A 26,890-nucleotide genomic window follows, 5' to 3' on the forward strand; every position below is an offset into this window, starting at 1 on the left:
TCACCCTGTTCTGCAGTCCAACCCTGCGGCCGGGCAGACAGACTCAGAACAATTGGAAAAAATACCCAGAGCCAGGGAAAACTGGTTGCAGGTTCATCACTTTCAGAACCCAACTAAGGACATAACGAGCTGCAGGAGCAGATAGGTTACTAAATTCTGTTTTCCTCAAGGAGTGGGCTCTGCCTGTGGCTGCCCTGACTGAGCTGTGGCTGGGCAGGTTGGTGCCCAGATTTTTTTGCTCTGGCTGGATTTGGCTGCGGTAAATACTCCGGTAAGTCTTTCTTAACTGGAAGATCCTTGACGAAAAGCACAGCACTCTGTTAGCTAGCTCAGACTGCGGCTACGGATATGCACATCCGTAATACTTCTAAGGAAGGGGTATGATTTGCTGTTGTGATTCGGAGGAGCACCGAGTTTGATGCCTATGTTATGTCTCCCTCTGTTTCTCCCTTGTGTATGAGTGTGAATTCCCCTTGACCAGGGGATGGGGAGGAGTTTTAACTTTCTCCTGGCAGCCTCTGTATCTGGGAAGATGCGGGAGACATGTGCCTTGTCCTTTCAGAGAGGACAGGCCTCCAGGAGTCTTTTGGTTTTAGATAACTTCTCTGATCCTGTTGCTGTAAATAAGTTCGGGTCTTTGTTGCTGCCTTTGATCGTGTGTATCTAGGTTTATATGGAGTGCTGTAGCGATGTATGTGCCAAATTCCCTCCTCACACCTGTAGAGTAAATTCAGGTGGGAAGACCCTGGTTATCCAGATGGCTACGGGGATATTGTATTATTTTGGGAGAGTTTAAGGTCAGAATTTTCAATACCTTTGGGGGGTTTGGTGAATGGGAATTGGACTCAGGACTTTCCAGCCCTGAGGGCAGCTTTAAAAATCTCAGAATAAATGTTTTTGAAATCTAGGAAGGCTAAATCCTCTGGCACCAGCAACACAAGCCGAGTCCTCTGTGCCTCTTGCGCTGAGAAATTCCGGCTCGTAGCACCAGGCTGAGGCAGTGGCTGCTCCCACGGCACGGGGCCCAGCCGCAAACCCTCGTGTAAAGCTGGGCGAGGGCATTTATAACCGTTCTACCTGTTACAAATGTGCTGTTTGGTAACCTACTTGGGCAGCTGTTTTTTATGCTATTGCTATAAAGAGACACTGTAGCATTCATGCATAATTGGGAGCCCTTCTATTAATAATACATGGGAAGCTCATCTTGCTAATATCACCTTCATCGGAGTGTTCCTACTAAATATTTTGATAGATGAAATGGATAGAGAGTATATTTAAATACTGTTTGTACTGCAGCTAGGGTACAAAAGGGACAGTGCATCTTTAATTAGACAGGTACATCTGCTTAATTAATTTAGCTGTAAAGCCCTTTTTCCTCTTCATTCTTTCATCTATATGTGGACGCTATATTAGTTCCGCTCTGCTGGTTCCATAGAAACTGAGAAAAAGAGCTCGTCTCATTGAGATGCGCTTGGCATGTCTGGGTACGGAGTCTCAGGTCAATGGTCAACCCCCAAGGGTTTGCAGCAGGCCTGAAGTGCAGCACGTAAGGGTTAGCAGAACATGCTAATACTCGTGTAGAACTCTCCCTCAGAAACAACTAAAACAATTGACATTCATTTAATTACTGTAAACGAAACAGCCCCTGCATCACTTTGCATAGTAAAGCCTGTTAATACCAAAAAGGTTCAGTGGGTGGAAGGAGGAATTAGGCTTTTATAATTGGAATGCAACACTTGAAAACCAATTTGGTAACTACGCTTGATTTTATTAGCATCTTATTCTGGCAAAACAAATGTTGAGCAATGAGAAAAACAAGGTGAAGAGGAGGAGGTAAGAACGCAGCAGGGACCAGACGTTACTTATTGTACAGCTTGCCCAGTTCTGAAATGGACATCTTTTATCACTCCGCTTTCCGAAGACACTTTGCGGAGAGGGCTGCTTGGAGGTTGTGCTATACCCTATATATTATGCTGTTAATTACGTAGTCCAGCAACAAGATGAGTACATCCAACTGTTCCACAAACTTCTGTGTCCACCTGCTCCAAACAATAGATCCGTCAGGGTACTGTGGCGGAAGGATGCTTGAACACCCCCAGGCAGGAGACCCAATCCCCCAGCACCGTCTCTGCAGGGCCCCCCTGTAGCTCTTCAAAGATTTCCCCTGCCGCCTCCTTTGGTTTCTCACCTTTCCCCGTAAGGCTTGGGTGCTGCTTGGGTGATCGTGCCAGCACAAAAACCTTAAGTGTAGCTGGTCTTCCCACCATCCATTCACAGCGTGCTGTAGAAGCTGTGGGACTGTAATGAAGGAAAGGGCCAGCAAGGTGTTCGTACAGGTCCTTAAGATTTGGTTTAGAGCAAAGGCAGGCTTGGCAGGTACCTGTGCCACAGCTCTGCTTCCCGGAGGGGCAGCCAGAGCCGGGTTCTTCTTAAGTAGGCGCGAACTGTGGTCGTGACCCTGTAGCTGCCCATCTGTGTCGCAGTTGCCAAAACTGAACCCGAAAGGTGACTCCTGCCTTGTCACGCGCACTTCATACAGAACATCGCCTACTCCCCTCTACAAGCAGGCTCTCCTGCGTTATTCTCCTCTTTCTGCAACAAGAACTCTTTGGTTCTACGGAAGAAAAGAAAAGGTGCTGTCAGGCCCCTTTCATCAAAGAAAGTTGGCTCCTTAGTCGAATTGTTTTCTGGAGCTGGAGTGCTGCCACGTGGCGGTTCGGGAGGCCAGGGAAAAGAGGGGTTGAACCTGTGCTGGGGAGGAGAAGGGAACGGTCGTGTGGCTGAAGGGCACTATCAGACTCCAGGTCCTCTCCTAGGCTTTATCACCAGTGACACTGGCCACAGTGAGATTTTTATTATTAAGCTTTTTTTTTTTTTAAGTGCGAAGTCTTATGCTGAAGGACTGAGTGCTTAACTACACTGCTCTTTCTTGCCAGTCTCAGCTCTTGGCACCCCATGTTCCTCCTAGGAATTCAGTCCCTTAAAAGACAGACATTACAAACAAGTACTTTATTTATTTATTTAGAATAAAAAAGGAGCAGGAGTACAATGCTACTGTTGCAGTATACAAAACATTCATCCAGGTTTGCTTCACGTTTACAAAATGTGCCATATACACAGCATCAATATTCACAGCAACTTTGTCAGACCCTCCCAAGAACTAAGTCTCAAAGGAAAAATCCAGAAACCAAAGATTAAAACTCAGCTTTGCTTTTCGTTCAGCCTGGTGACCATGTGGCCGGCTAGCTACGACACTCACACCCCAGAACGGAATTTAAGTAGCATGAAGAGATTAATTAGATTAGCAGAGCAATTAAATTAAACTCTCCTCTGAACAGTTCCATTTGGATGGCTCTCAGGTTTTCCTTTTTCAGGGCTGGCCTCCTAGTTTCGCATTAAATAAGAATGCTGCAGGGCTGGCACAGCCCTCTAGCTCCTGCTGTAGGCTCTCAGCAGTGCGCGAGTCCTCCTGTGATGAAAGTGCTCCAAACATTCACATTTGTGTTGATTCAGGCGCAGCCTAGGACACTGCAGGGAATTCCTCCACTTTCTGCCCCAAACTGTAGTGTGGTTAATGCTAGTAAGTGCCCCGTGTATCGGCTGCATTGCAACAATGAAAACAGCCATCCACAGGTAGCTGTGACACTCCTGAGGTCACGGCCCAGACCGTGGCAGAGCAGCAGGAGTTCCAGGTCTTTCGAGTGAAGAGTGCCAAAAACTGAGTTAGCATTAAAAAATAGTGACCGAGTAAGAATATTCCAACTGACACCAAGGGTCTGGGAACGTCTCCAGTGTAAAGTGAGTTAGAACTGAGTACAGCCAAAGATTAGCACAGACAGAAATTTAAGTGAGAGAATGTATACAAGGCCCTCCTCTGTCAGAAGTGAAAACTAAAACTCTGTGGGCATTGCTCTACACACATGATAACCTCTACAGGTTGTGAAAAACCATCCTGGATTGAGACTTCCAAGAGAAGGCTCGACTCCATCTTGTTATGATTCCTGCACCTTCAACAGGTACGACTGGACTCAGATGAACAGAGCCAAGCTCAAGCTGTCCTTGTTGACCCACATGGAGGGACAACAGCAGCTTTGCAAGCTGGTATTTACCAGTGGAGTTGTAAACTAGCAGGCGTCTCCCTGCAGACACGTGTACCAGTTCTGGTTAAATAAACCCTACCCACTTCGCTGGAGTATAACCAGCGTAATTTGTGCGTTTACAGGCCTGATACAGAAAGCTTCAAAGGGGAATACGAGAGGGGGCTGAGGACAGACGTAGTATTGTAACTACTCTGAGCATTTCACCTTTTTACTGAGAACCCATAAACGCCTTCTTCCAGTTAATTTAGATGCTCACTATAAATCTGACTTTTGCCACTTTGAGGCTAAGACTGCTATTGCCCTTCCAGCTGCAAAAATATGAACTAGTGCTCTGCGGTAACAAATTTCAAAGTTTATTATATTGTTAACTATCGGACTGCTACTAACTACATGCTTATAAGGTGACTGCCAGAAAGAATTCAATAAACAGCATGAACTAGGTTGTAAAATGCCAACAAGCACTTTATCGTGACTGACAGTAGGAAGCAGGCACGCGGTGGTCTCTCACTGACATACCCAGCTCCACTCACGCAGAAAGGCAGACTAGGGAGAATGAAGAGGTACCTTCCTCCTCCTGCAGCCACCGTCCTGCCCCCTTGAAGAGAGTCTATCGGTAGACACATCTAACTGGCCTTCCGCATCTGTCTCACGCACAAAGTTTAGGTGTTGTCAAAAGAGCAACAGCTTCGGTGATTAACCCCGACCTGCTCCGTGGCGAGGGCTCCGAGGAGCAGGGATGAGCTCTCTTCTTTATGCTCTCTCTTGATGCCGTACCTGTAGATGGCAACTGAGACTCCAGCAATTGTGCCTGCAAGGCCACCCAGTTTGTGAAACGGTGGACAAGTAATAAAGGGTGGGCTCTGTAACTGAGAAATTAAACTTGTACAAACAAGTCTCCTGTAAATGTTAGTTTAGGGCATAACAGCACAAGTGTGATTCGTTAGCCTTTAACTAGGCCTATAAATGTTTGCATTCCTTTTTTTTTTTTTTAATGTCAATAAACCCTTAATGAGGATAGAATAAATAGTGTTATGCTGCCCATAATCACTGATGATACATTAGCCAGTGGAAAACCTGGGAAGTTTAAGAAAATCGGGGAAATATTTATTGCCTATATGTATGCATTAGCAACCATAATATTTCCTCTCTAGGACTATACAATAGGATTTATAGGAGGGGGGAACATACAACAGGAAAGGATGATGGAATAATGAAGTCCCCAACCCACAGCTGAATCAAGGTAAAAGGCAGCAATGAGTTCACTGTCACCAATTCCAGAGCAGGAGGTGTAGTTTGGAGACCCAAGACAGAGTCCTCCTGACCCCAAACTTCCACCTTAGTTCAAACAACGGCATCTAGCACCAAGGCACTAAGGAGCTGTACAGTCCAGAGCTGTTCTGCTTATCCATCGAACCTGGATTAGCTGGGATTTCTTCATCCCACTGGAGGAGGGATAAACCCTTGTTAGCGGCATGAGTAGTAAATCGTAACTCCTGTCAGAAGCTACTTAAAGACAACAACATGTTAGCTTCAGACACGGAACACAGCATCTCTGGGTCTTTAATTCTCAGATGCAACAGCAAATACTACAAGAACTGCTTAGTCTCTCTGCTGGGGTGTTGTTCTTCCTCTGGAGATGAGGCACCGTAAACAGCCACAGTGTTTGCCGCCAAATGGTGAAGCAGTTGAGGAGAGCCTTAAACTGCTCACTTGTCTGAGATATCTCGCAAAACTTGGTGCAAAAACTTAGCAAGATAAACTCTGATTTTGTGGGATTTAGTCTTTGAATATTTCACTTTGTGTCTCGAAACAGCCTAGGCCTTAATATTGGATAGCTCGACTGTATTAGTTTGAGAAGGCAACTCTGTTGATGGCAAAATAGCACGAGGATCCGGCAGCCCGTGCTTGCACCTTCCTCACCCACTCGCCTTCCCTGTGTGGGATGAAGGGAAGGGTTTTCATCAGGACAACGCGAGGGATAATGCACCAAGGTGCTGCTGCAGCCCTGCGGGTTGTTACAGTACTCCAACAGGAACACGACTGATCTCCGCACTCCTAGAACTGCAAGTCATGAGTCCAAGACAGATAGATAAAAGGTTTCCTGAAGGAAGTCTCAGCTGGGCAGAAAAATCCAGTAAGATCAGCATCAGAGGTTAAATGTTACTGGTCTGAGGTGTGCTATACTATTCAAACCTACGCTAGTTAAAAATACACTTAGGGACCAGTGATGGTTTAAAAAAAAAAATTAAATCACAATACCTCTTTACCTGTGGTGAATGGGTCAGGGTGAGAAGCGAAAGCTTTGTGCTAAAGGATCTCCACTGGCATGCAGACAAAGCCGACATCATTGGCTTTAAAATTCCATTCTCCCAGCAGTCATAAATCAGGTTAAATAAACTGGCAATGGTATACTGAGTATCTACTGCCTTGAAAGACAAGGAAAATAAACATTAATGCTGCAACATTAATGCTAGGTGTACTAGAGCTTCTACATGTCTAAAGCATTACAACTCAATCCAGGGAAATTCAAGAGAACTGCTAGAAGTAATCACCAGGAATTAATCTAATGATACCGTGCTGAACCTTTTGGTCAGCCAGACTTTAACATTTCAGCAGATCAGGATATTATGGTTTCTACACCAATATCAAAGAAATCTTCTTTGTGCTTCTTTTAAAAAGCACTTACACATGGCTCTGGAGAGCTCTCTCCCCTTCCCTATAGTCAGGTGGATTTCTGAATCTGAACACTTACTCGCTGATGAACTTGGTCAGGACTGCCGGGACAAGGACTTGCAGCTTCCACTTAAAATGTTGTCTCTGCCACCGTGACTAAACCTTCTGTTCAGCTCGTATTGGAAACTGATGTTCTGTTCCCCCTAAGCCCCATCAGCACTGGGAAGAAGATAAATGCTGCCCCGGGTACAGCACCTGGCCTCAGACTACACAGACACTAGGTATCAAGGTTACTCTTTGTTTTACTAGATGCTACCACGATCTACATTTTCATTCTTTGCAGACACACTGAAGTAATTTCAATTTTCAATGCACAGCAATAAAAAACTAAACATTTCTTTAATACAATTATGGTATCACTTCCAAGGATATTTACAAACAAGGCTAATTATTTTACAGATGAATGTGCTTCTGCTGTTCTAGTCTAGTGTATTAATAATATTCTCAGTCAAAGCACTATCATGCTTAATGCATGAAACACTGAATAGTAAGGACAGCTGACTTGTTTTAATATTAGCTGAAAAAAAATTTGCTCCTACTAAAGGTGAAGGAATGTTAAGAAAAGTATGCATAGTCATTACATCAAGGAAATCAAGCACCAACCCACACATGCATTGTTGGGGACTGATACTGTCAGGGCAATTCCTTGATTTCTCCAACAGCCACAGAAGACTTCACACACAATTAGAAGTGTCATGAATCACAAACAGGGCAACACCATCCCAGTGTCCAGGCTGGTACTCTGAAGAACGTAAATACGTAGACTTTGGATTATCTGACAACATGGATTTAAGTTAACAAGACAAACTGTACCAAATAACTGTACACATTTTGGAGGTATTATTCCTCTAACGCTGCATAGGAAGTTGAAAAGGATTCTCCTGCTCCCCATAGGAACCAGATGCCGAAGAAAGAAAGATGTTTTTTTCTGATAGGACAGTTAAAAGGCAGAATACATTTCTGGGCTCAGCCATGCTACATCATTGGCGTATTTATGAATCTCGTGATGAGAAAGTCAGGGTTATACAAGAACAGCTTCACTAGACTCCATGACCACACGTGGAAACTTTACCTATAAAATGTTAGCCGTGGTGGTGGTTGGGTGTTTTGTCAGGGTGGGTTTTTTTTTTTTTTACTGTATTATTATGAAAAGAGAAACTGTCAGCTGGGAGTGATTACTTGTGTGTCAAACTTCTGCAAAACTCAATTTCTGTATGAGAGAGACTCTCAATTCAATTGAAAATAAGGTAAATTGCTAATGTTTTTGGTAACTGAGTTACACTGGAAAAGATGATTCCTGTTGGTAGAGGGTTATGTGAAACAAAAGGCATATACATTGGCCAAAGCTAGGAAGTAGGTAGAACTTAGTTCAGAAAAAGAAAGCAGGGCAAGACACTTAGGAGCATTGGAAATTATATATATATTAGTGTTTAATCTAATTGCTATTAGTTTAATAATTATTACATTTAAAAATTATTCTTACTGATCCATATTTGACCCAGGCAGCCAACATTACCCTTCTGACTGCAATACTGTTATAACAGTTAAGAGGCAGTTATTCTTCTAGACTTTAAGTGAAACTAATATCATGGCCAATTTCTTTCATATGGCTGTAACTGGCATACGCTTCACTCTGCAAGAAATTAGAACCACAAATTATTTTGACAGTTTAATATTCTGCAGCAAGTGCCAGTGCTTGTTAAAAAGCAAACGAGAGCACTACAAGCTGAAGCCTTCTCTACCCACCAAGACCATTCAAGAGGCAGCTCCGCTGTTCCCATCCTAGCTTTTGGGAAATCGCACAGTTGTCGGGCAGAAAGGACAGTTCACACTGCGTGCTTAAGACTTCAGTTCCTTTTCAGTAAAAGGAAGCGTGTCCAGCTGCCGATGCTTCAATGGGGTGCATTTCCAAACCGCTTTATAAACTCGCTCTTCCAGATGTACTCCTGTTTCTGGAGCACGGAACGGGCTCTGGACTTAAGGAGCTTCTAGAACCTCCGATGTTCTATTTACAGGGTCGTGGACAATGTCTTCCCCCTCCAGTAAAGTCTGTGTTCCTGCGCTCGATATCCTTCCAGACTGAAGGGAGCTTATGCAGTAGAGAAAATACTTTCAATCTTTACATAGCTCTTCTCTAGAACACAGGAGAATCGCAGAACGTGCAAGGTCCTTGCAATAACCTCTTGATCCATTCAGGATCTGCAAATAAGAAAACAAGTTGTTTAAAGCTGGAGGTAGAGATGAACACAGGTGTGATGCCCGAGATGGACAAACTAAATAGTAATCCTGAAACAGTTTGTATATAGTCACCATGCAGGATTAACTGAGAGTTCAGAAGGAATCCAACTCCATTTCTGTCTTGAAATTTCAAGTAATGCCAGTTTAAATCCCACTTCAGTACGGGACAAAATTAAGGTGAAATAGTCCATGCTATATCATTACATACTCATCTTAAATAGCTACATACAAAAAAAACCTTAAAGGATCACCATGCCACAAATGTAGTGTTCTCATTTTCTTAATTGAAATTAGATCCTTCACATAATGCAGTCCTTGGTTCCTGTTTCTTTGTCCCTCTCCAATATAAGGAAACTAAGTTCACAGCTTCTCTCTAAAGAGGTTTAAGTTCTGTAGTTGATCCTTAGTGCTGACTGGAATACCCACATATTATGGGGAGAGGAAAAGTATCACCTACACTTTAAGACAAACTGTTAGAGTACTCTGTGATTTTTTTAAGTGTACCAGTTGGGAAGAAAACTATTTTCTTGCACAGCTTGTCCTTCCTCAAACTCTGAAAATGCAAAGCCAAAAGGTTGACTGGCCCCCACAGCCTGCCGTATTGTCTCTGAATGACGTACTCATGGCAGGTTTGGGATCTAAGCCAGCAAGGTCCCAACTATTTCTTAACCTGTGCTGGATCAATACAGCTTGCACTGAAATAGAAACCTTCATCACTTGCAGAACTGGATGCTAATCTATTCAGCTTGAATATAAAGTAACTGTTGTAGCACTCCAGCACAGATTACGTGTTTACCTAGCTCTCATTAAAATGTAGTATTTACAGATTTCTGCAGTCACTAGTTTGTAATTAACATATGCCACTAATGCATGGACAACAACAGGACATGGTGAAACGCAGAGTACTAGTACTTCACACGATAACTGCCTAAAAGAGAAAAGTCAGTGCAGCTAATTCAAGTCATTTTGCAGATAAAACTTAAGAATACATAATCCTGCCCCTTTTGCCCACAGGAACAGTTTACCTTCTGGGGTTGGATGCCGTGCAATGCTGTCATGAAGCAAACACCTCCTGTATACCAAACTCTGACAGGATTGGTAGGTTAGAAAGCACCTGTGAAAGGACAAGTTGGTTTATCAAAAGGCTTGGGGTTTTGTTGTGTTGTTTTGTGACCTGCTCCTATGCCCCGAGTTGAGGGTTACTGCACAGGGGAAGAACCACAGTGTCTTTAAGACAATGACTATTTAGCCAAACTAGCACATAAGTTCTTTTAGGCAAAGGTTTTTCTTTAAGTGACAGACTACTGACTTGCCAAGTCTCCAGGGACAATCACCACATACCCAATAAATCCACATTGGAAGACTGCCTTTTCTAGATGTTCCAGAACTTGTCTGACTTCTCCATGTAGTTGCTTCCAATCACTCTTTGTTAAATTGCTTTGTTTTCAAATGCTGAAGTAGCTAGAACAAACCCCCCTTTGTGTGCTGTTCCAAAGGATGACTTGTGCTTGATTTCCCCCCACACACACTACTTCCCTGCCCCCTCCCTCCCCCTGCCTGAAGAAAAAAGACTATCAAATGTGTTTTATTTTGAAAACAGTGTACTGGTAAGAGAACCAAATCCAATCCACAATGCCCTCTCGCTCTCAGGGGAGAGACCAGGTAACAGCCAGCAAAAATTGCCATTAACTGCAGCACGGATAACAGGCTTCGTGACTGTTTACTCCAACACTAGAAAGTGTGTTAGGTTAGCTATTTAAATGTGTTTAAATCATCAAGGGGACGGCAAAAACTTTAAGAACAGATTACCTGAGCCAAATATGTCCATTGGAGCAGACTGCCTGTTTGCGATCAGTGAATGGCAGGATCTCTTTACACAAGCTGCAGTGCTCTGGAAAAGTCTGTTTGTTCATTTTCTTTAAGATATGCCCAATCAGCACCTGGGAATACACAGCAGTCAGCATTGTTTACAGCACGACAGCTGCCTACTGAAAGGTGGAAACGTCTCTCAGGATATTGTGATTTCAGAATGTGATACAGGATGCAAAGATCTACGCTCTTCACTGAATTCAAAGAAATAAAAGCATAAGAAATAGAATACATTGATAAGTATTAATTTATTCTCATTTTATTGTCATCTCCTAAAGATTTCTGTCCCACAGTAAAGGGATACAGAAATTAAGAGCTACAGTGTTATGTTAAGCTACTTGCAAATTTTAAAAGTACTGAAGAAATCGGTATCATACCACTTCAGAGGATGCCACTGACCATTACAGCAATGCTTTCACGTTCTCGTGCCTATCACAATGGATGTGCTAAAAAAAAATCCTGTTCAGAAGCTACCTGGATGCACATCTTCAGCAGTCATCTTGGAATATACATAATGTTTCTAGTAGAACATTTATGTGATCAAATTTGTCTTTGACATTTCAATAGATATAAACCACATCCCAAGGACCTTTAAAATGTGACAGCAAACCAAATAGATAAAATAGAATTTGGAAGTCATCGTTTAATCACTATAAAAAGAAGAATCTTGTTTACAAGACAAGGAAAGCAACCTCTCAAACCTTCAATTCATAGTAATTGGATGCTAGAAAAACACAGTTCTGCCAGAATACTTCCCTAGTGAATTACTGACGGCCACACTGTGTGGCCTGCTTGCTTATAAGTCCAGCAGAGAAAACACCACGCTACATCAGTAATGGAAACATGCTTCCTTCCTCTGTCCTTCTGGATGCAATGTAAAGGTTGATTTTGAGAGTTCAAGTGATTTAAGGACTTAAGTACTGAAAAGAAACTTCTCTGCTCATACAAAGAGGTACAGAGACATCTGAGACATTCTTGTCATCGAGTCTTAAGGGCCGGGAGGCTGATGGCAGAGCGTTCCCACTGAAGCTTCCTTTGTCTGATGTCTATATTGAGAAAACTTCATTGCCCAGCGCAGGGTTCACTGATCACTTACTTCCTGCCACAGATGCTTACTCTACACATTGCAACAGTCAGGATACTGTCCTCGCAGTTATGCTTTTATTTTGGTAGGGAGTATTGCAAGTTTGGGAAGAGTTCCTATCATGGCCAACCGTTCAGTTATGCTTGTTTATTGTAGTTCAATAAATGCAAGCGTGCCTGAAGGTTCCAGCCCGATGTGTTCTAACAAAGACATTCAGTCAGCTTGGCTAAAGCCCTGCATGAAGTTCTGAATCACTGGATTTAACTCATAAAACACAATCACTTCCTGAACCTCTGTAACTGATCTTTTCCCTGAAGGCTCATGGAGCAATGACAAGAGCTGATGTATCACCTGAACAGTCACGGTACTTTCAATTATAATAAATACTTTGTGATACTGCAACTCTTAAAATTAGAACTGCAGACATACCTGACTAGAGGAAATACCTCCTAAGTTTAGTTTTGTAGAAATTATAGATTAAATAAGCTTAGCCATGAAAACAAACATCCCTCTCAATCAGTACATGTTCTAAACTCGCCAACAGCAGCAGAATAACCGTGGTCCTCTCCCTTGTTCTGCAAAAACTCAGGCAAAAACTCTTTGTTGTACCCGATCCAAATTTCGACATCTGTATTTACATTCCCTCCTACTCCATAATTTCAAGGAAGGACTACTTAAGCTGTATGCTCTATAGAAGCTGACTGGCAAGGATGACATGATTACAGTTCTCTTTCCCACCCCCAAAGCTGTATTTTCATTTAAGGATATGGAGGGGGGAGAAAGAAGTCACTTGTAACACTGAATCCCCAGAGCATAGAGGTGCACTTACTCGTGCTGTTCTGTCATCATAGCCATCATCGGACATTAAGAAGTCACAGACTCCTCTGGTGGGAATACTGGTGTTTTCTGTAATCCATGTGTGTAGATAAACTTCTCCCAACACCCGTTTCATGTGTTCTCGTGTCAAGTGCATTTCTACTGCCTCAATTTGTGCCTGTATTTCAAGAAGCTTTTCTTCCATTGGCTCGCGGCCTCCTATGTCACTTGACTGAGGAAGAGAATCATCTGCAGTGTCATCTATGTCCATACCTTTGCCTGTGTCACATAGGCTCTGCTTGCTGGCTTGTTTAGAAGTTCCTTCCTCTTGATCATCTTCAGTGCTGCCCATCCCAGGGGAATCCGATATCAAGATTTTTGCATCCTCGTGTGAAGGTCTCCACATGACCTCTGAGGGAGCTTTCTGCATTGACTGGTACAAAATCCTCAGGAGAAATAGCTTAAACCGCCAGAAGTAAGTAGAACCACAGCTCTCAATCTTTTTATCCAGTGCTTCCTGTAAGAATTGAGGAATATGCTTATCCTTCAAAATTTTCCAGCGTACAAGATCCGTCAAGTCCACTTGCCGGAAAAGGTTCTGAACAGAAGATTCCAAGAGCTGCGCAGCTGCCTCCTCGAAAGTCTTAAGGGTTACAAACTGAACTTGGTAGTTTTTGTTAACTGGGTGAAGACCGTTAGTCATGCCCTCTGTCGTAATAACTGCTAAGTACGCACCGCATGGGCTAACAGCTATTCCGTGAGTCCTGACAGAGCCAAAAACTTCTGAGAGCTTAATCAGCTGGTGCTCAAACTTTAAAGCAACATCTGTGAATATAGGAATCAGCTGCCTTACCTTTCCATCACTGGAGCATGTATACACCGTGCCGTTCTGTTTGTCTGCAGTCATAGATACGATTGGTAAAGAATGAAGCCCTGTCACGTGGGAATTATGGACATTCAGACCTGCTTTGGAGATCAACAGGAGACACCAAAACACATAAGCTCCTCTTGCAGCCACCACTAAGCTACAACTACATTTCTGGTAGGGATGGTAAAGAGGAATACATTTGATGCTATGCACTGGTAACTGGTCCATTTCTTGCCATAAGACTACGGGTTGTCTCAGCGTAAAGTACCCTTTGACTGCTTTTAGATTGACAGGAAGGATCTTAACCGGTCCAAAAGCACTCCCTACAATAAGTCCACTCATCTTTCGGTTGTTATGTTCATATTCCCACCAAGACAAGACACTTGGGGAAGTTATTCCGGACTCTATGGTATTGCAAGAAGTAATTGATTCCTTACCCAGAAATGGAAGCTGAAATTGCCAAACTGCAATGTTACCGTTTTCAAAGAGCACTGCTAAGAGCACACTACCGACATCCCGGCATTCGTTGTTGTGTTTAACCTGCTGAGTGGTGCAGATGCCCGACCACTCCATGCGCACTGGAGTCTGCATGCTGTGCCGTCGCTGAAATTCAGAGAAGTCTCCTAGCTCTCCCCTGGGAGCATCAGCCTTAGAAAGTTTGTAACTGGCTTCATACAAACGCTCCCCGTAGATTTCTGTCAGGTCCACCAGCTGCACCCACTGTAGTCTGTTGAGGTTTGCGTGGATGGTCAATCGATTGTCCATGGTTAAAGCTGCAAGCAGGCACCTTCCGTTGGCGTCACAGCCCAGCGGTGACCAGCTGGAATACTTGAATCCTCGCATAGGCGGCAATGACTTCCTCTCGGGATTGAATACTCGATCTAGCATGAAAGTTTGACTAACTGTTGGATCCACTGAACTTGCAAACTTTTCCTTACATTCTGCTACCTCCTTTTTTGGACCAACCTAAAAGATAACAAAAAGAGCTTTTAAAACAATTGTAGAACTGTTTTTTAGGAAGACTTCCCTGGAATTCATTCCCAATTGAAACAGAGCATTCTCTATCCCAAGCTATACTACACTGGTCCAATGGTTAATTAACCTCACTCTTAAAGACTTAAGCTTCGTCGTTGGCCTGAATTTGTATAGTTTTGACTTTCAGCTATTGAGTCTTTGTCTGCTGAACCAAAGAGCCTGTTTTCATACTTCTGTTCTTAAGTGTGTACTTAAAGGTACTTGACATAACATTCAAACCGTAAAGCACTCGATATTTCAATTAAAGTTATTCCATATTCTCAGCGTTGTTTTGGAAAAAAAAAATCAGATCTGCAACACGAGGATTATTATTTAATAAGATTCACCCAGACCTGCTACCCCTCTGTGCTAAGGACTATAAAAAGTCAGATGCCCACCTGAAGCCCAAAACAGTCCCTGCTGCATAAATCTTTCAGCGTAGGTAGCAAACCAAGAAAGATTTCTACCTAAAGTTTTACTGAAATAACTGCCATCAAAGTACTGGAGCTCAAGCGATTCTCAGAAAAACGGCTAAAGTTTAGAATACCTAAAATCCACTCGATACGTGAGCGTATCGCACCCTGACATTACTGGGCTACATGTGGTTTCCCCCCCTCATGCTTCTAAAGTCCATCAAGGCATCAAATACAGCGTGCACTGCAGCAAGTTGTGCGCGGGGCAGGAGCAGCCCGGCGGAAGGCGACCGCGGGGGCTGCCCCTCCGCGCGGGGGGACGCAGCGTGGCAGCCCCGGGGCCGCCCCTCCCGGGCCCCGCGGAGGGGGAGGCGGCCGGTGCCCACCGCCGCGGCCAGCTGCACGGCGCTGGGCGGCTCACCTTGAGGAGACAGGCGGCGGAGGGCGCGGGCACGGCCGTGCGGTGGATGACCATCTCCTGCCCGCCGCTGTGGACGTCGCTGAGCTGCTCCAGGACGGCGATGCTGCGGGCCGTGCTCACCGACACCCGGTGGTCCTCCGACCAGGCCAGCGGCTCCAGCCCGCTGACGCCGTGCTGCAGCCGCACCGCCGGCTCCCGCCGCACCGCCGTCAGCCGGAACCCGGCGCTCGGCGCCGCCGCCGCCTCCTCGACGAGCGAGTCGAGCCCCAGCGGCGGCTCCTCCTCCCCCGCCGACAGCGAGGGGCTGCCCCCGCGCTCCGCCGCCGCCGCCATCTTACCGCCGCCTCACGGGCCGCTCGGGCCGCAGCGCGCATGCGCTGCCGCCGCCGCCGAAGCCCCCGGCCGCCCCGGCTGGGGCTGCCCCGCCGCCGCCTGCGCCGCCCCGCGGGCCCGGAGGTGCGGGCAGCGCTGTGCCGAGCCCCTGCAGCGGGGCGGCCGCGGCCGGGGGCCGCGAGCGAACGGCCGTTCCCATGGGGGGGCCGCCTCGGCGCCCCGTCCGCCTGCCCTCCGCCCTCGCGGGCTGGGCCCGGCCCGAGGGGCGGCCCCGGGGCCCTGCGGGAGGCGGCGGGCCATGGCGGTGAGCGGGACGCTGCTCCTCAACCTCAGCTCGGCGCCGCGGGGCCGCGGGCCCGGCGCCTCCAGCCGGGTAGGTGCGGCGGGGGAGGCTGGGAGCCCGGCCCGGGCCAGCCCTCGGGACCCTGCGGGGTGCGCTGCGGGCCGAAGCCGCGGCTCTCGCCCTGACTGGACCTGGGGGGGCACCGGCTGGGGGCTGGCCCGGCGGAGCCGTGGTCAGTGGGGCGGGGGCGGGGGGGAGGGTCAGCGTCTAAAAAGTTATTAAATCGAGCCTTTGGCTTTTTCCCCCCCGAGATGGGGTTGATACCTGCACGGGGGCCTGGTGGCTCGGCAGCGAGGCGGACCCGGCCACCTTGGGTGGTGGCTATGGAGGGGGAAGCCTCGTGAGGGAGCGGGTGCGAACGGCGGGTACGGGCTCCCCGAATGCCTTCGAACGGGCTGCGGTGGATGGTACTGCGCTTTGCACGTCGTTAGCGGCTTTTGGCTTGTTGGGGGCTGACTGCTGAAGCTGTGACAGGCCTCTGCCTCCCTTAGAGATGCTTTGAAATGCTGCCAGGGAGGGGAAGTCCTCTTATATTTTAGAATAAACTTCTAATTGTGGCAATGCTGTGAGCTGCAGGAATAGGTGCTTTACTGTCGTAAGTGTGAGGAAAGGAGAACAAGAATGGGGTAAACAGATGTTTAAAGTAATTTTTAATTTTAAAGTTATCATTATGGTGATTCTGCGTTGCTTCAGTTATTATTCTTCATTTTTAAATCGTTCTTAAAATATTGCGCAAAAGTATGTGAGAGTTAAGTGTTTGCCAGGGTTTACGCTGATTATATTAGGTATTTTGAGGTAGGGCACTGCCACCACCATCATTTTTCTGATAGTGAATGTTGGTGGAAGGAGGTTGGTTTTTGGTTGGTTGCCAAAAATGTGAAGAAACAAGTGAAAAAAGTAATAGGGCTTGAAAACAATGTGGTTCATAGGAGGACAAAGAAAAGCAGAGTGTGCAACTAGGAGTGGGGAAGAGAGAGGAAAAAAAAAGGGGCAAGATTGTGCTGGCGTTTCACACGTATCAGGAGTTTTGCAGTCATGTCAGGAAAAATAAATTTATTGAAAAAGGGCTGGGGGACACTGAAGAGCTTTGGGGACAAAAGGAAGTTAAATTTAATTTTCTTCTTCACTGTTCCTGGAGGGATATGGGGAGAGCAAAAGTTTTTCTTAAGATGATTGGAAGATCAGTAAAATAAAGTGATTGCTGCAGAAGAAGAAATAAAGAGCTCAGAAATGCTGAAAGTTGGCAGAAGCATAAGTTGGAGTGAAGTACAGGCCATCCCTCCTGCCCACAGAAAGAAGGAAGCCTACAGGGATGGCTTTAATGTAATCGTGAGATTTGTAGAGCTTTTGAGAGAGATTTTTAAAGCGTGTTCTGCTCAGTTACTGGAGAAGCTAGATTAAATCCTTTAGAGATGAGCACTATATATGACTTTAGATTTCTATTTGCATTTCAGTAGTGTTCAGAGGTCTCAGGTGTGGCGGTGAATCTGTTAGAGTAGGAACTGTCTAGCTGCAAAAATCAAACTTAGTTTCTTTAGTCGTGGGGTAGGGGATTCCAAAAATAAGGGATCTCTCTGTGGGCTGATGTTTGTGTTCAACATGATACCATATTGTTAATTCTCAGTCATTAATGAATTCTTGCTATCTGGTTTGTTTGTTAACATTAAAGCAGTCTGATGCTCTGAAAAGAAAGCTTCTGTCACCACATGGAAACCCACCTTTGAAACGTAAACGTAAGCCATCAATAAACACCTTCAAGAAACGTGCTGTGGAAGCTGACGTCAGGGAAAAGGGAAGTTCATCTCAAAAATCTCTTCCGAAGAAGCAGTTGACTGACAACCGAAATGAAAGCCAGCAAAGCAAACCTTTCATTAAGACATCCAGCCTGTTTAGAAACAACCCTGATATCCCAGAAATTCACAGGTATTTTAGACAAATGGGAGGGGAAAAAACCCTTTCAATGCCTTGAAAGTCAATGTCTTGAATTCTTGCCCTTGCTTGGGCAAAGCAGTTGCTTGGTTCCTGTAGTTGCATTGCTGTTTACGTAGAATACTATTGTACAATTTCTAACCACAACACGTGCTTTCTTTTGGTTTGGTTTGTTTCCCCTAACTCAGCAAAGCAGTACAGCAGGTGCAAGAAAATGTTTTCACTACAGATTCTTTCAGCCAGTTGGACCTCCATCCACATCTGGTGAGTGGCAGGAAGGCTGTGTGCCTTGAAACGTGCTTTTTTGGGCGGGGGCAGGTTAGAGAGTTGAGAGATGCACCTTTATTCATGGTGACTTGGACAGACTCACCAGCACTGTGCCTGATTTTGTTGTAGTCTCTTAGCTCAGCATGCTGGCCAGTGTCCTGACGCATCCCCAAACACACTGGGGATGCACCCTTCACTGTTTGCAGTTGTAATACCAAAAACCTGCAGAAAACTATTTGGGAGTGCAGTATTTTAACAAGTCTGGTATTTCATGATGTACCAGCAATGGTGTAAGTCTGATTAACTAAGAAGTGTTTTGAGGACCCAGGAACTTTTACATCCAGTTGCCCTGGACCAGTCATATAGAGAATAAGCATTAGTCTTCTGGTTTTTGCTCTGTCTTGTACTACAAAAAGTAACAAAAGGAACAGTGTGACAATGAAACCTGTTTACTGCTCTTTATTATCTCTCTAGATATCCACAATAAACACTGTCCTAAGGATAAGTAGCATGACCAGGTAAGCGAATTCATATAAAAACTTTGCACTTCACTACCCCTTAAAGCCAATCATCTATGATTGTTTCACTATATGTAATTGGTTTGTGAAGATCACAGTACCTGTCCCATTTGCCATAGGGTTTGTTGCTTTCAAAATTTGGGACGAGAAATAACTTGTAAGTTACACAGCAAGTCAGTTGTCACAGCTGAAGGTGGAACCTTGGAGTCCTGCCTTCTAATTTGGTACTTGAATCATAAAACCATCTTTTTTCAATTTATCACATCTGATGCCTATCTAGTGACTTTCCTTAGAAATCACCTCTACTGATGTAGCTACACAGTAGAGATGAATGCATGGAATTTGGGCTGAACAGTTTTGAAACAGTCACTGTATGTTAAAACCTCAGGATTCTATCCTATGTTGCATTTGGATTTCCTAACCTGTTTTGTTTGTTACGCAGTGTTCAAAAGCAAACAATTCCTGTGCTCCTGCAAGGCAAAGATGCTCTAGTGAGATCTCAGACTGGTTCAGGTCAGTATTTAATTGTCAGTCTCCTTCCCTAGGGCATATTAAACTGGATCCCAAATATGGAACCAAAACCTCACATTCCCGTTACAGCTCATAAAAGTGACAGGCTGGGAAGCCTGGCGTGGGACTGCCGTGACACAGGCAGATGCTGCGCAAACTTCTGTAAGAATGCAGTGGTGGGACTGAATGTTGATGTGCAGCTGCCAGCCATTGCACATGGGCCTGTTCCAAGGCTCACGCTGGAGACGCAGATCCAGGAGGCCAGCAGAGCTAAGCAGCACACGCTCTCACCATACAAGTTTATGTGCTTGCTCTACAGCAAACTATGCCTGGATGTCTCATTTCCTTGGGTGGGTGGGGATATTTATTTAGACAGATCTTAGTGGGATACCACCACCTCTCTTTTTTTTAATTTAACCCTTTAGTGAATTGCCTGCCAATCTTCCGTTCTGGAAACTTTCTACTTAATTAAAACTCTTCCAGACTCTGACCTCGGTTTAAGAATGGTAGGATGAATGGTACTTTAATCTTCTGGAGTGCTGTAATTGCCACTTTTTTTTTTTGATGGAAAATCTTCCCATTTTCTCCCTTTTAAAAAGGTAAAACTCTTGCCTATGGGATTCCACTTGTACAGTCTTTGCAAGGAATGGAATCCAAAATACAGGTAGGTGCAACAGAATTAAGTATATTTGCTTTTGATATCAAGATTAATAAAAATGAAATCCAGCTCTTATCTTGTAGTCATCACTGTCTCTTCTTGACACAAAGGTCAAGCAGTCTCTCTTCCCCTTTATTTGTGCATGTGGCTTATGTGATCCTCCTGTACTGCTGAGATACAGATGATACAAGACCAATGTTACACATTCCCCATTACTTCATGCAGTAGGCTAAATTGTAAATAGGCTAAATTGTCAAGTTTGGAGACAGTAGAGTGCAGAAGAGGCAATGGTCTGGAAGCTGGGAGAGCTGAAAACAAAGGTTACTGCCATGTCTTTAGGAGTAATAAGTTTCTAATCTTTGACATGGAATGAGATTTGATAATTGCTCCCAGTTTGGATCATCTGGTTGACCAGAAAATGCTGCTGCAGATCTGCCATCTCTTGTACATTTTATGGAAAGAGATCATCCTGACTTTCCTTATGGGTTTGAAATGTTTCCAACCCATCCTGGATTGTTACTTTCTGCAGCTGCTACCTACAGATTGTTGCTGTGCATCAAACATGAGAGTATTTCTGAAACTCAGAAATATGGGAGCGAAACAATATGTGTATGGAATAAAATGTTGGGTATGACTGTGAGCAGGTTTCCAAGCAGAAAAGAGAAGGCAATGCAGTATTGATATTTGAAGGACTGTTGATTTTTTTAAAAAGCTGGGAGGGGGGAATACCCAAACTGTTGTGTACAAACTTGTACTAAAACCCTTCAGAATTCACTTTGTTGGCTAATAGCAGTCAGACGTGGAAGTGCTCTGTTTATCAGTGCTACATTATTCTTAGTGGACCTCTTGTCTTCTCTGTTTGCAGCGCAGTGATGGGCCTTATGCACTCATATTAGTCCCAACAAGAGAGGTAGGTGGCCTTTTTTCTTTCTGGTTCTGTCTGAATCTGAGTGTTTGAACACTGATTTTTAGTGTGTAGATGTGGGTCCACCAGGGACTGTCTTAGGAAACGTTGTGTGTCCTTTTGCTCAGATATTGCCCTCACAGAAAGAGTGTTTTCTCTCTGGATGTGTGTTGTCGTTTTTGTTCAGTGCCATACCAAAGTAAGAAAGAAGGAATCTCTTAAGTTTTCCTCATGCAGTTGGAAATAATTGTGAAGACCGGATAAACTCTCTAGCTCAGTGCATGGGAGGGAGAAGCTTGCCTAGCTCACACAGGGGGAGTAAGTAAAACCAATGAAATCAGCTTTGCAAATGTGTAGGTTTATACAAACATTTCATTTTTAAAGCACTTTTTTCAAATCCATAAGTGAATGCTGAAGATGAGGCTTCCAAGAGTTGGTTTCTCCACTGAACTCTCTTGTATTTGATTTATATTATTTGCAATTGCAAAGGCAATTTCAGAGGAGGGTATCAACCTTTTTTTTTTTTTTATGTCAAATGATAATAACTTCCATGTGGAGAATTGATTGCAGGTATCTAGTTTGGGGCGCAATATTTTATGCAACCTGCAGTGCAATATCTCAGCTCAGTTCCGTGAAAGGAGAAAGCTCTGAAGCTATTTAAATTTTTACAGCAGCAAACTTACTGCCTCTCTAGGATGCTGTATGAATACTAAGCATGTAGGAAACTGTTTGTAAGCTTGTTTAAAGGGCTGCCATTGAGAATACTTATGAAGATAATTTGTAATTACAGTTGGTGTTACTTTTACTTTGTATTGAAAGCAGTGGCCTGTCTTGAGAGCTTGGCAAGTAATAGTATGTAGCACGTGCAGTCAGAGCATTTAAAATAGTTCTGCTCCCATAACTAAGCCCTGCTCACATGCTCATTCCATGAATGAGTCAGGGAGGCACCATTGCGTTTCTCAGTCGTCTTCATTGGCACAGCAGAAATGGCTGCCAGACAGCACGTGAAACCCAACAGCTAAATGCTTCCTACTGACCAGACGTTTAGGTTTGCAAGCTTTGTACATACCATCTCTGTTCTGCTGACTGGGAAACGGAGAGGTAGAAGGATCCAGTGGTATGATCACTCCGTGGGTCAGGTGAGGGAATAATGTGGTCTGCCCTGACTGCCAGAAGATACCTAACCTCTGGGCTGCATTTCCTTTTCATAGTGGTTTCCCTCCAGAAATTGTGCCATTTTTCCCTTTTACTCTTCCAGTGGAGCAAAGTCTGTGGCTTCAGCTTGTTTTCTCCCTGGGGCATTCACAGAAGCCAGCAGAAGTCTCTATTGTCCTGAGAGCTGGCTTGTGGAGCTGAACCAATAGAGACATTTTTTAACAGGTCCAAATATAATAAAATAAGGATTATGTAAGAGAATAAAATAATAAGCAGCTTCTAAAAGACAAATTAAAGACATATTTAGAATTCTGATGACATACATGACTAGATTAGCTTACAGATTTTTGAGCCAAAGGGGCTTGTAGTCCATCTTTGTAGTCCAGGGACTTTTTCAGAGCTCACTTTCTTTTGTTGATTTCCATAGCTTGCACTCCAAAGTTTTGATACAATGCAGAAACTACTTAAGGTAAGAATTCAGTGCTCTGTGTTCTTCTTATTCTTTGAGACTCTTGTTGTAAGATGCTAAGCAACTTCAGTTCCTGTTAATTCAACTGGATGTTTAAGGAAATCCAGGATCTGGCAACGTATATGGTCCTTAAAGATAAATCTGTTTGTTTGTAAGTGCATGATTTCCCTGTGGCATGTTTTAAACTATTACATAAAAAATTAAGTGATTAATTATGACACCTTAGTTGCATATGTTTTCATAAACAAATGTAGCTGATTTTCACAACGTTTTGTTTTTAGAAGTATGTGCCACTGTTTCAGTCTGAGCTATGAATGGAAACTCAATGACAAGTACTGTTTTACTGAAACTAGTACTAGACAGATGGGTTTCAGATAGGGAGTAGAACTTGGTGAACTGCTTTGCCAGTTGAATGGCTGGAGAAATTAGAAAGCTTTTAAAATCATTAAATGGTAGTGCTTTCCTTTTAATTGAGGCAGAGTATCTTACCATGGGGCTAGAAGGTATCTAAATCATTTATCTGATCTATATTCCCACTCCCTCTTCTGTTTTTTTCCTTGAAATAATAAGGCACTTTCCAAATCTTTTTTTAGTGCTGGAATTACCAAGTAAGATATTGTTGTGTCATGCTGAGGTTTAAAGTACTGAAGTTTTCTTCCACAGTGATTAGAAGTTATTATGAGTGGACTTTTGATGTCCTTCAAAGGATGAAGTCTGGACTGACTTCCTTAAATTTTTCATTGTTACATATAATGTGTAGTAACCATCAAGTCCAGTGTAAACTGTCATAGTGACCCAAAGCAGAAGATTTAGGTCATGGTCTGGCTGGACCTTGGAAGGGCTGGACGACTGGAGGGTGTAATATGATTATGTAATTATGGAGAGAGAAAAAGGCTAGTTGAGCTGCTCCTGACACAATTACTCTAATGCCAACTGCTAAGGTTATATTGCCTGGATCTTGCTTAGACATCTTCCTTATTTTAAACCTTAAAAAGAAAATCTTTTTGTAGAAACTGTTTTGTTGGAGCATTTCTGGCAAGCAGAGACCCATGCAAACTTAAGCCTGTTTACCAGTCACGCATTTGTGCAATCCTTACAAGCTGTGCTTTGCTTCTGTCCTGCATTTCCCCTCGAGTGAGGCAATGGCAGTACTGTACTTTATCTCCCCTGTAAATACTGGGCAATACTGGATTCAATGAAGGATTAGAACTCATTAAAGTAAGTGGCAAACTTGTTCCTCAAATGGCAATGAGACTGACATTTAATGTTCACAGACATGGTGACTGTGTGCATGTAGGTCTGTGTACGTATATATAAATGTTATAGGTCTTGTGTTTTTCTTAAATTTTCCTTGGCCACACGAAGATACTGCTTAAAGGCAAGATGAAGAAATAGCATTGTAGTTTGTCTTTGAACATTTAGGCTATATGGGGAGAAGGAAAAGAAACATTATTATGTGACTGGAAGTGGTGCAAAAATGATTGCATTTCTATCTTCCTAGACGATGTGGGAAGCCAAGCTACATGGCTAGAACTAAAGGTGCCATTGATACATAGCTGTGGGTGAGGGAGTGCATGTAGACTGTATCTGTTAGATCAAATCAGATGCACACTGCTGTCAGCCCCAGTCCTTTCTCTTTTTGCCAAGAAACATAATTTTTGGATTAGACTCTGTCTCTTTATTAAGAAGAATCTATATCGGTGTGTTGGTTTTCCTTTCTGTAGCCATTTGCCTGGATTGTGCCTGGAGTGCTAATGGGGGGAGAAAAGAGAAAATCGGAAAAAGCCAGGTAGGAAGCCAACTTCTTAAATTGTATTTTGGGTTCTTCTGCTCTACAGCATTTTTATCTGTTACTCTTCTTTAGAGTGCTTTTCTTACTGGGAGAGAGGATTGTGAGTTTAGATCAAGCTGTGATCCCCCTGGATCTTACACAGACACAGTGACTGGGTCAGCAGGAAGTATTCACTTCCCCCAGTTGGATCTATTTCTAAAATGTTGATGAGCCTTCTGAGATGATGATCTCTTGTGTCAGTATTTTTTTTTCTCTTCTGACAAACGCCTGTATTTGCTTACCACCGAGTGCTGTCTACAGTATTTGTTATGGGGGAAATTGCTTTCTGGAGAAGAGATTTCCTGGTGTTAAGTCTCTTTCTTTTCCCTTTTCAAGAATTGAATTGTAAGCTGGTAATCCAAAATGGAATTTTCATTTCTCTGTATATAAGCATACACAAGAAGAAGTTTACTCTTGACAGTAAAAAAAAGTACTCAATTAGAAAAGAAGACGTAGCTTGGGTGTTTTAGATTTTTAAAAATATTATTAATATTTCTTTCTACCCTGTCCTTGTCACTGAGTATAACTCTGAGTATCAATGATGATCAAGCATGAAATTTTAGCCGTGCAAGAACTTTCAGTTTTAATCAGTGAGAAAGTACTGTCCCTGCTAATTTTACTATGGCCATGATTTTTTACTCTGTGGATTCCAGTTCCTCACTCAGGGTTCCTATTCTAGAGTTACTGCTAACCTGTATGTTCTCTCTCTCTCTCTCTCTCTCTCTCTCATCTAAACAGATTACGTAAAGGAATAAATATCCTCATTTCAACTCCTGGTCGCCTGGTTGATCACATTAAGTCCACAGAATGTATTCATTTCCGTCGCACTCAGTGGCTGATTATTGATGAAGCAGACAGGTAAACTTCCAAGTGTTTAGATATGGAAAATAATGATGATATCCTCTGCATCATAATTCACTAAATATTAAAAAAAAAAAAAGAGAGAGTGTGCATGCGATCTTAAACCATTCATGCTCAGTGGCCTCAGCCAAGCACCAGATGTCTGGGATTAGGAAGAAGTGTCCCCTTTGGACAGATTATTGTACAATTATTAATTGCAGAGATTCGCTGTGTCTTCTGACATGTCTGACCCTGGCAAAAGTTGAAGATGGAACATGAAGCTAGATGGGCCAAAGGTCTGATCGACTCTAGCACTTCCCCTATTCATAAGTGGCTCATGTAGCATTAAGACTTTCTCCTCATTCCTTCCTACAGCACCTTTCACCACCTCTGCTGTTTTTGTAGGATCCTGGACCTGGGCTTTGAGAAGGATGTAGCTGTGATACTCAATGCTTTAAATGCCGAGAGAGAGAGACGTCAGAATGTCCTGCTCTCAGCCACCCTCACAGAAGGTAGGTTATAGACAGATGATGTCTCTTTTAGCTGAATAAGGCACAGGCAACTGCAAAATAGTTGGTTGAGTCTGATTATATTACAGCCCAATCTGAAGTCCTTTGCAGAAATGGAATAATACCTATTGATTTCTTTGGGCTTATGACGCTTGTATTCGTTACTGGAATTTCTGTCAGTGTATATACTTACATGGTCCTTACATATATGTCTCAAATTCCAGAGCAGAGTCATCGTGAACCTGGGAAGCACTGGTTTGTTTGTTTGCTTTACAAATACAGAATTAAGGCAAAAAGCTAATGACAGGACAGCTGTTGTGTCATTTGCTCCATATCATACAAGAAGTCACTTGCTGAGGCAGGAGTTGAGCCAGGCCTCATGACTCCTGCACTCTATCAAGAGTGAAGATCCGTTGAGTTTTTTCCCACACACAGAGTTAAAAAACAGGACTGCCAAATGCTGTCTATCTGGTCAAGACATTTATGTAATGTAAAATAGCACAGTTGGCTGAAGTAGTGTCTTGTGATGCTTTTGGTGGAGTCCACAGCAACTAAACCTGGCTAAGCCCTGAAAAGTCTGAAGTTTGTGGAGGTGTTCTGTCAGTGTCTGAGGCATGGCTTATTAGTTCCTTGCCCTTCACTGCTTTTCACTGGAATTGCGTTAGTTGGGGTTTTTTTATGTGACTATATCATTGCCCTCCCCAGCAGCACCCCAGACGGGACTTCATGTATTTTTCATTTTCTGTGATTTAGGAGTAACACGGCTGGCCGATATCAGTTTGAATGATCCCATCAGCATTTCCATAGCAGATGGAATCCAGAAGGTGCTCAAACCAGCATCACAAACAGATAGACAAGCCAGTAGTCCGTCAAACCGCATGGAGCAGGAAAACTTTGCTGTTCCAGAGAAGCTCAAGCAGTATGTCATGATGGTCCCCAGCAAACTGAGGCTTGTCACATTAGCAGCTTTTATGCTTGAGAAATGCAAGGTGAGACTCCGTTTGCATTTATATTACTAAGTAACCCTTTGCCCTTTCCAGCTCCTTTATCTGTTACTCTGTCAAGGAT

General features: G+C 43.8%; 2 protein-coding genes across 4 annotated transcripts in view; one reads left to right on the forward strand and one right to left on the reverse strand.

Moving 5' to 3' along the window:
- Nucleotides 1–2,997: 2,997 nt before the first annotated feature.
- GTF3C4 (general transcription factor IIIC subunit 4) lies at nt 2,998–15,689 on the reverse strand. Its single transcript, XM_072883541.1, has 5 exons — nt 15,557–15,689; nt 12,854–14,589; nt 10,881–11,011; nt 10,097–10,185; nt 2,998–9,032 (listed from the first exon to the last, which is right to left on the reverse strand). Exons 2-5 carry the CDS (start codon nt 14,549–14,551, stop codon nt 8,968–8,970), a joined length of 1,983 nt encoding a protein of 660 aa, XP_072739642.1. The 5' UTR covers nt 14,552–14,589; nt 15,557–15,689; the 3' UTR covers nt 2,998–8,967.
- Nucleotides 15,578–26,890, forward strand: part of DDX31 (DEAD-box helicase 31) — a 51,025-nt gene continuing 39,712 nt past the window's right edge. The window contains exons 1-12 of one of the 3 annotated variants that reach the window (XM_072883539.1): nt 15,579–16,262; nt 17,905–18,155; nt 18,350–18,425; nt 18,903–18,946; nt 19,389–19,459; nt 20,056–20,120; nt 20,980–21,024; nt 22,601–22,642; nt 24,367–24,431; nt 25,212–25,331; nt 25,719–25,825; nt 26,576–26,811. In XM_072883539.1, the coding sequence (XP_072739640.1) occupies nt 15,603–16,262; nt 17,905–18,155; nt 18,350–18,425; nt 18,903–18,946; nt 19,389–19,459; nt 20,056–20,120; nt 20,980–21,024; nt 22,601–22,642; nt 24,367–24,431; nt 25,212–25,331; nt 25,719–25,825; nt 26,576–26,811 (1,782 nt within the window). In that variant the 5' untranslated portion in view covers nt 15,579–15,602. Of the gene's footprint in view, nt 16,263–17,901; nt 18,156–18,349; nt 18,426–18,902; nt 18,947–19,388; nt 19,460–20,055; nt 20,121–20,979; nt 21,025–22,600; nt 22,643–24,366; nt 24,432–25,211; nt 25,332–25,718; nt 25,826–26,575; nt 26,812–26,890 lie in introns of all 3 variants that reach the window. The other 2 variants (XM_072883538.1, XM_072883540.1) reach the window with 2 other exon arrangements.

This window comes from Ciconia boyciana, chromosome 18, assembly GCF_034638445.1.
Source record: "Ciconia boyciana chromosome 18, ASM3463844v1, whole genome shotgun sequence".
In the NCBI taxonomy this organism is placed as follows: Eukaryota; Metazoa; Chordata; class Aves; order Ciconiiformes; family Ciconiidae; genus Ciconia; species Ciconia boyciana.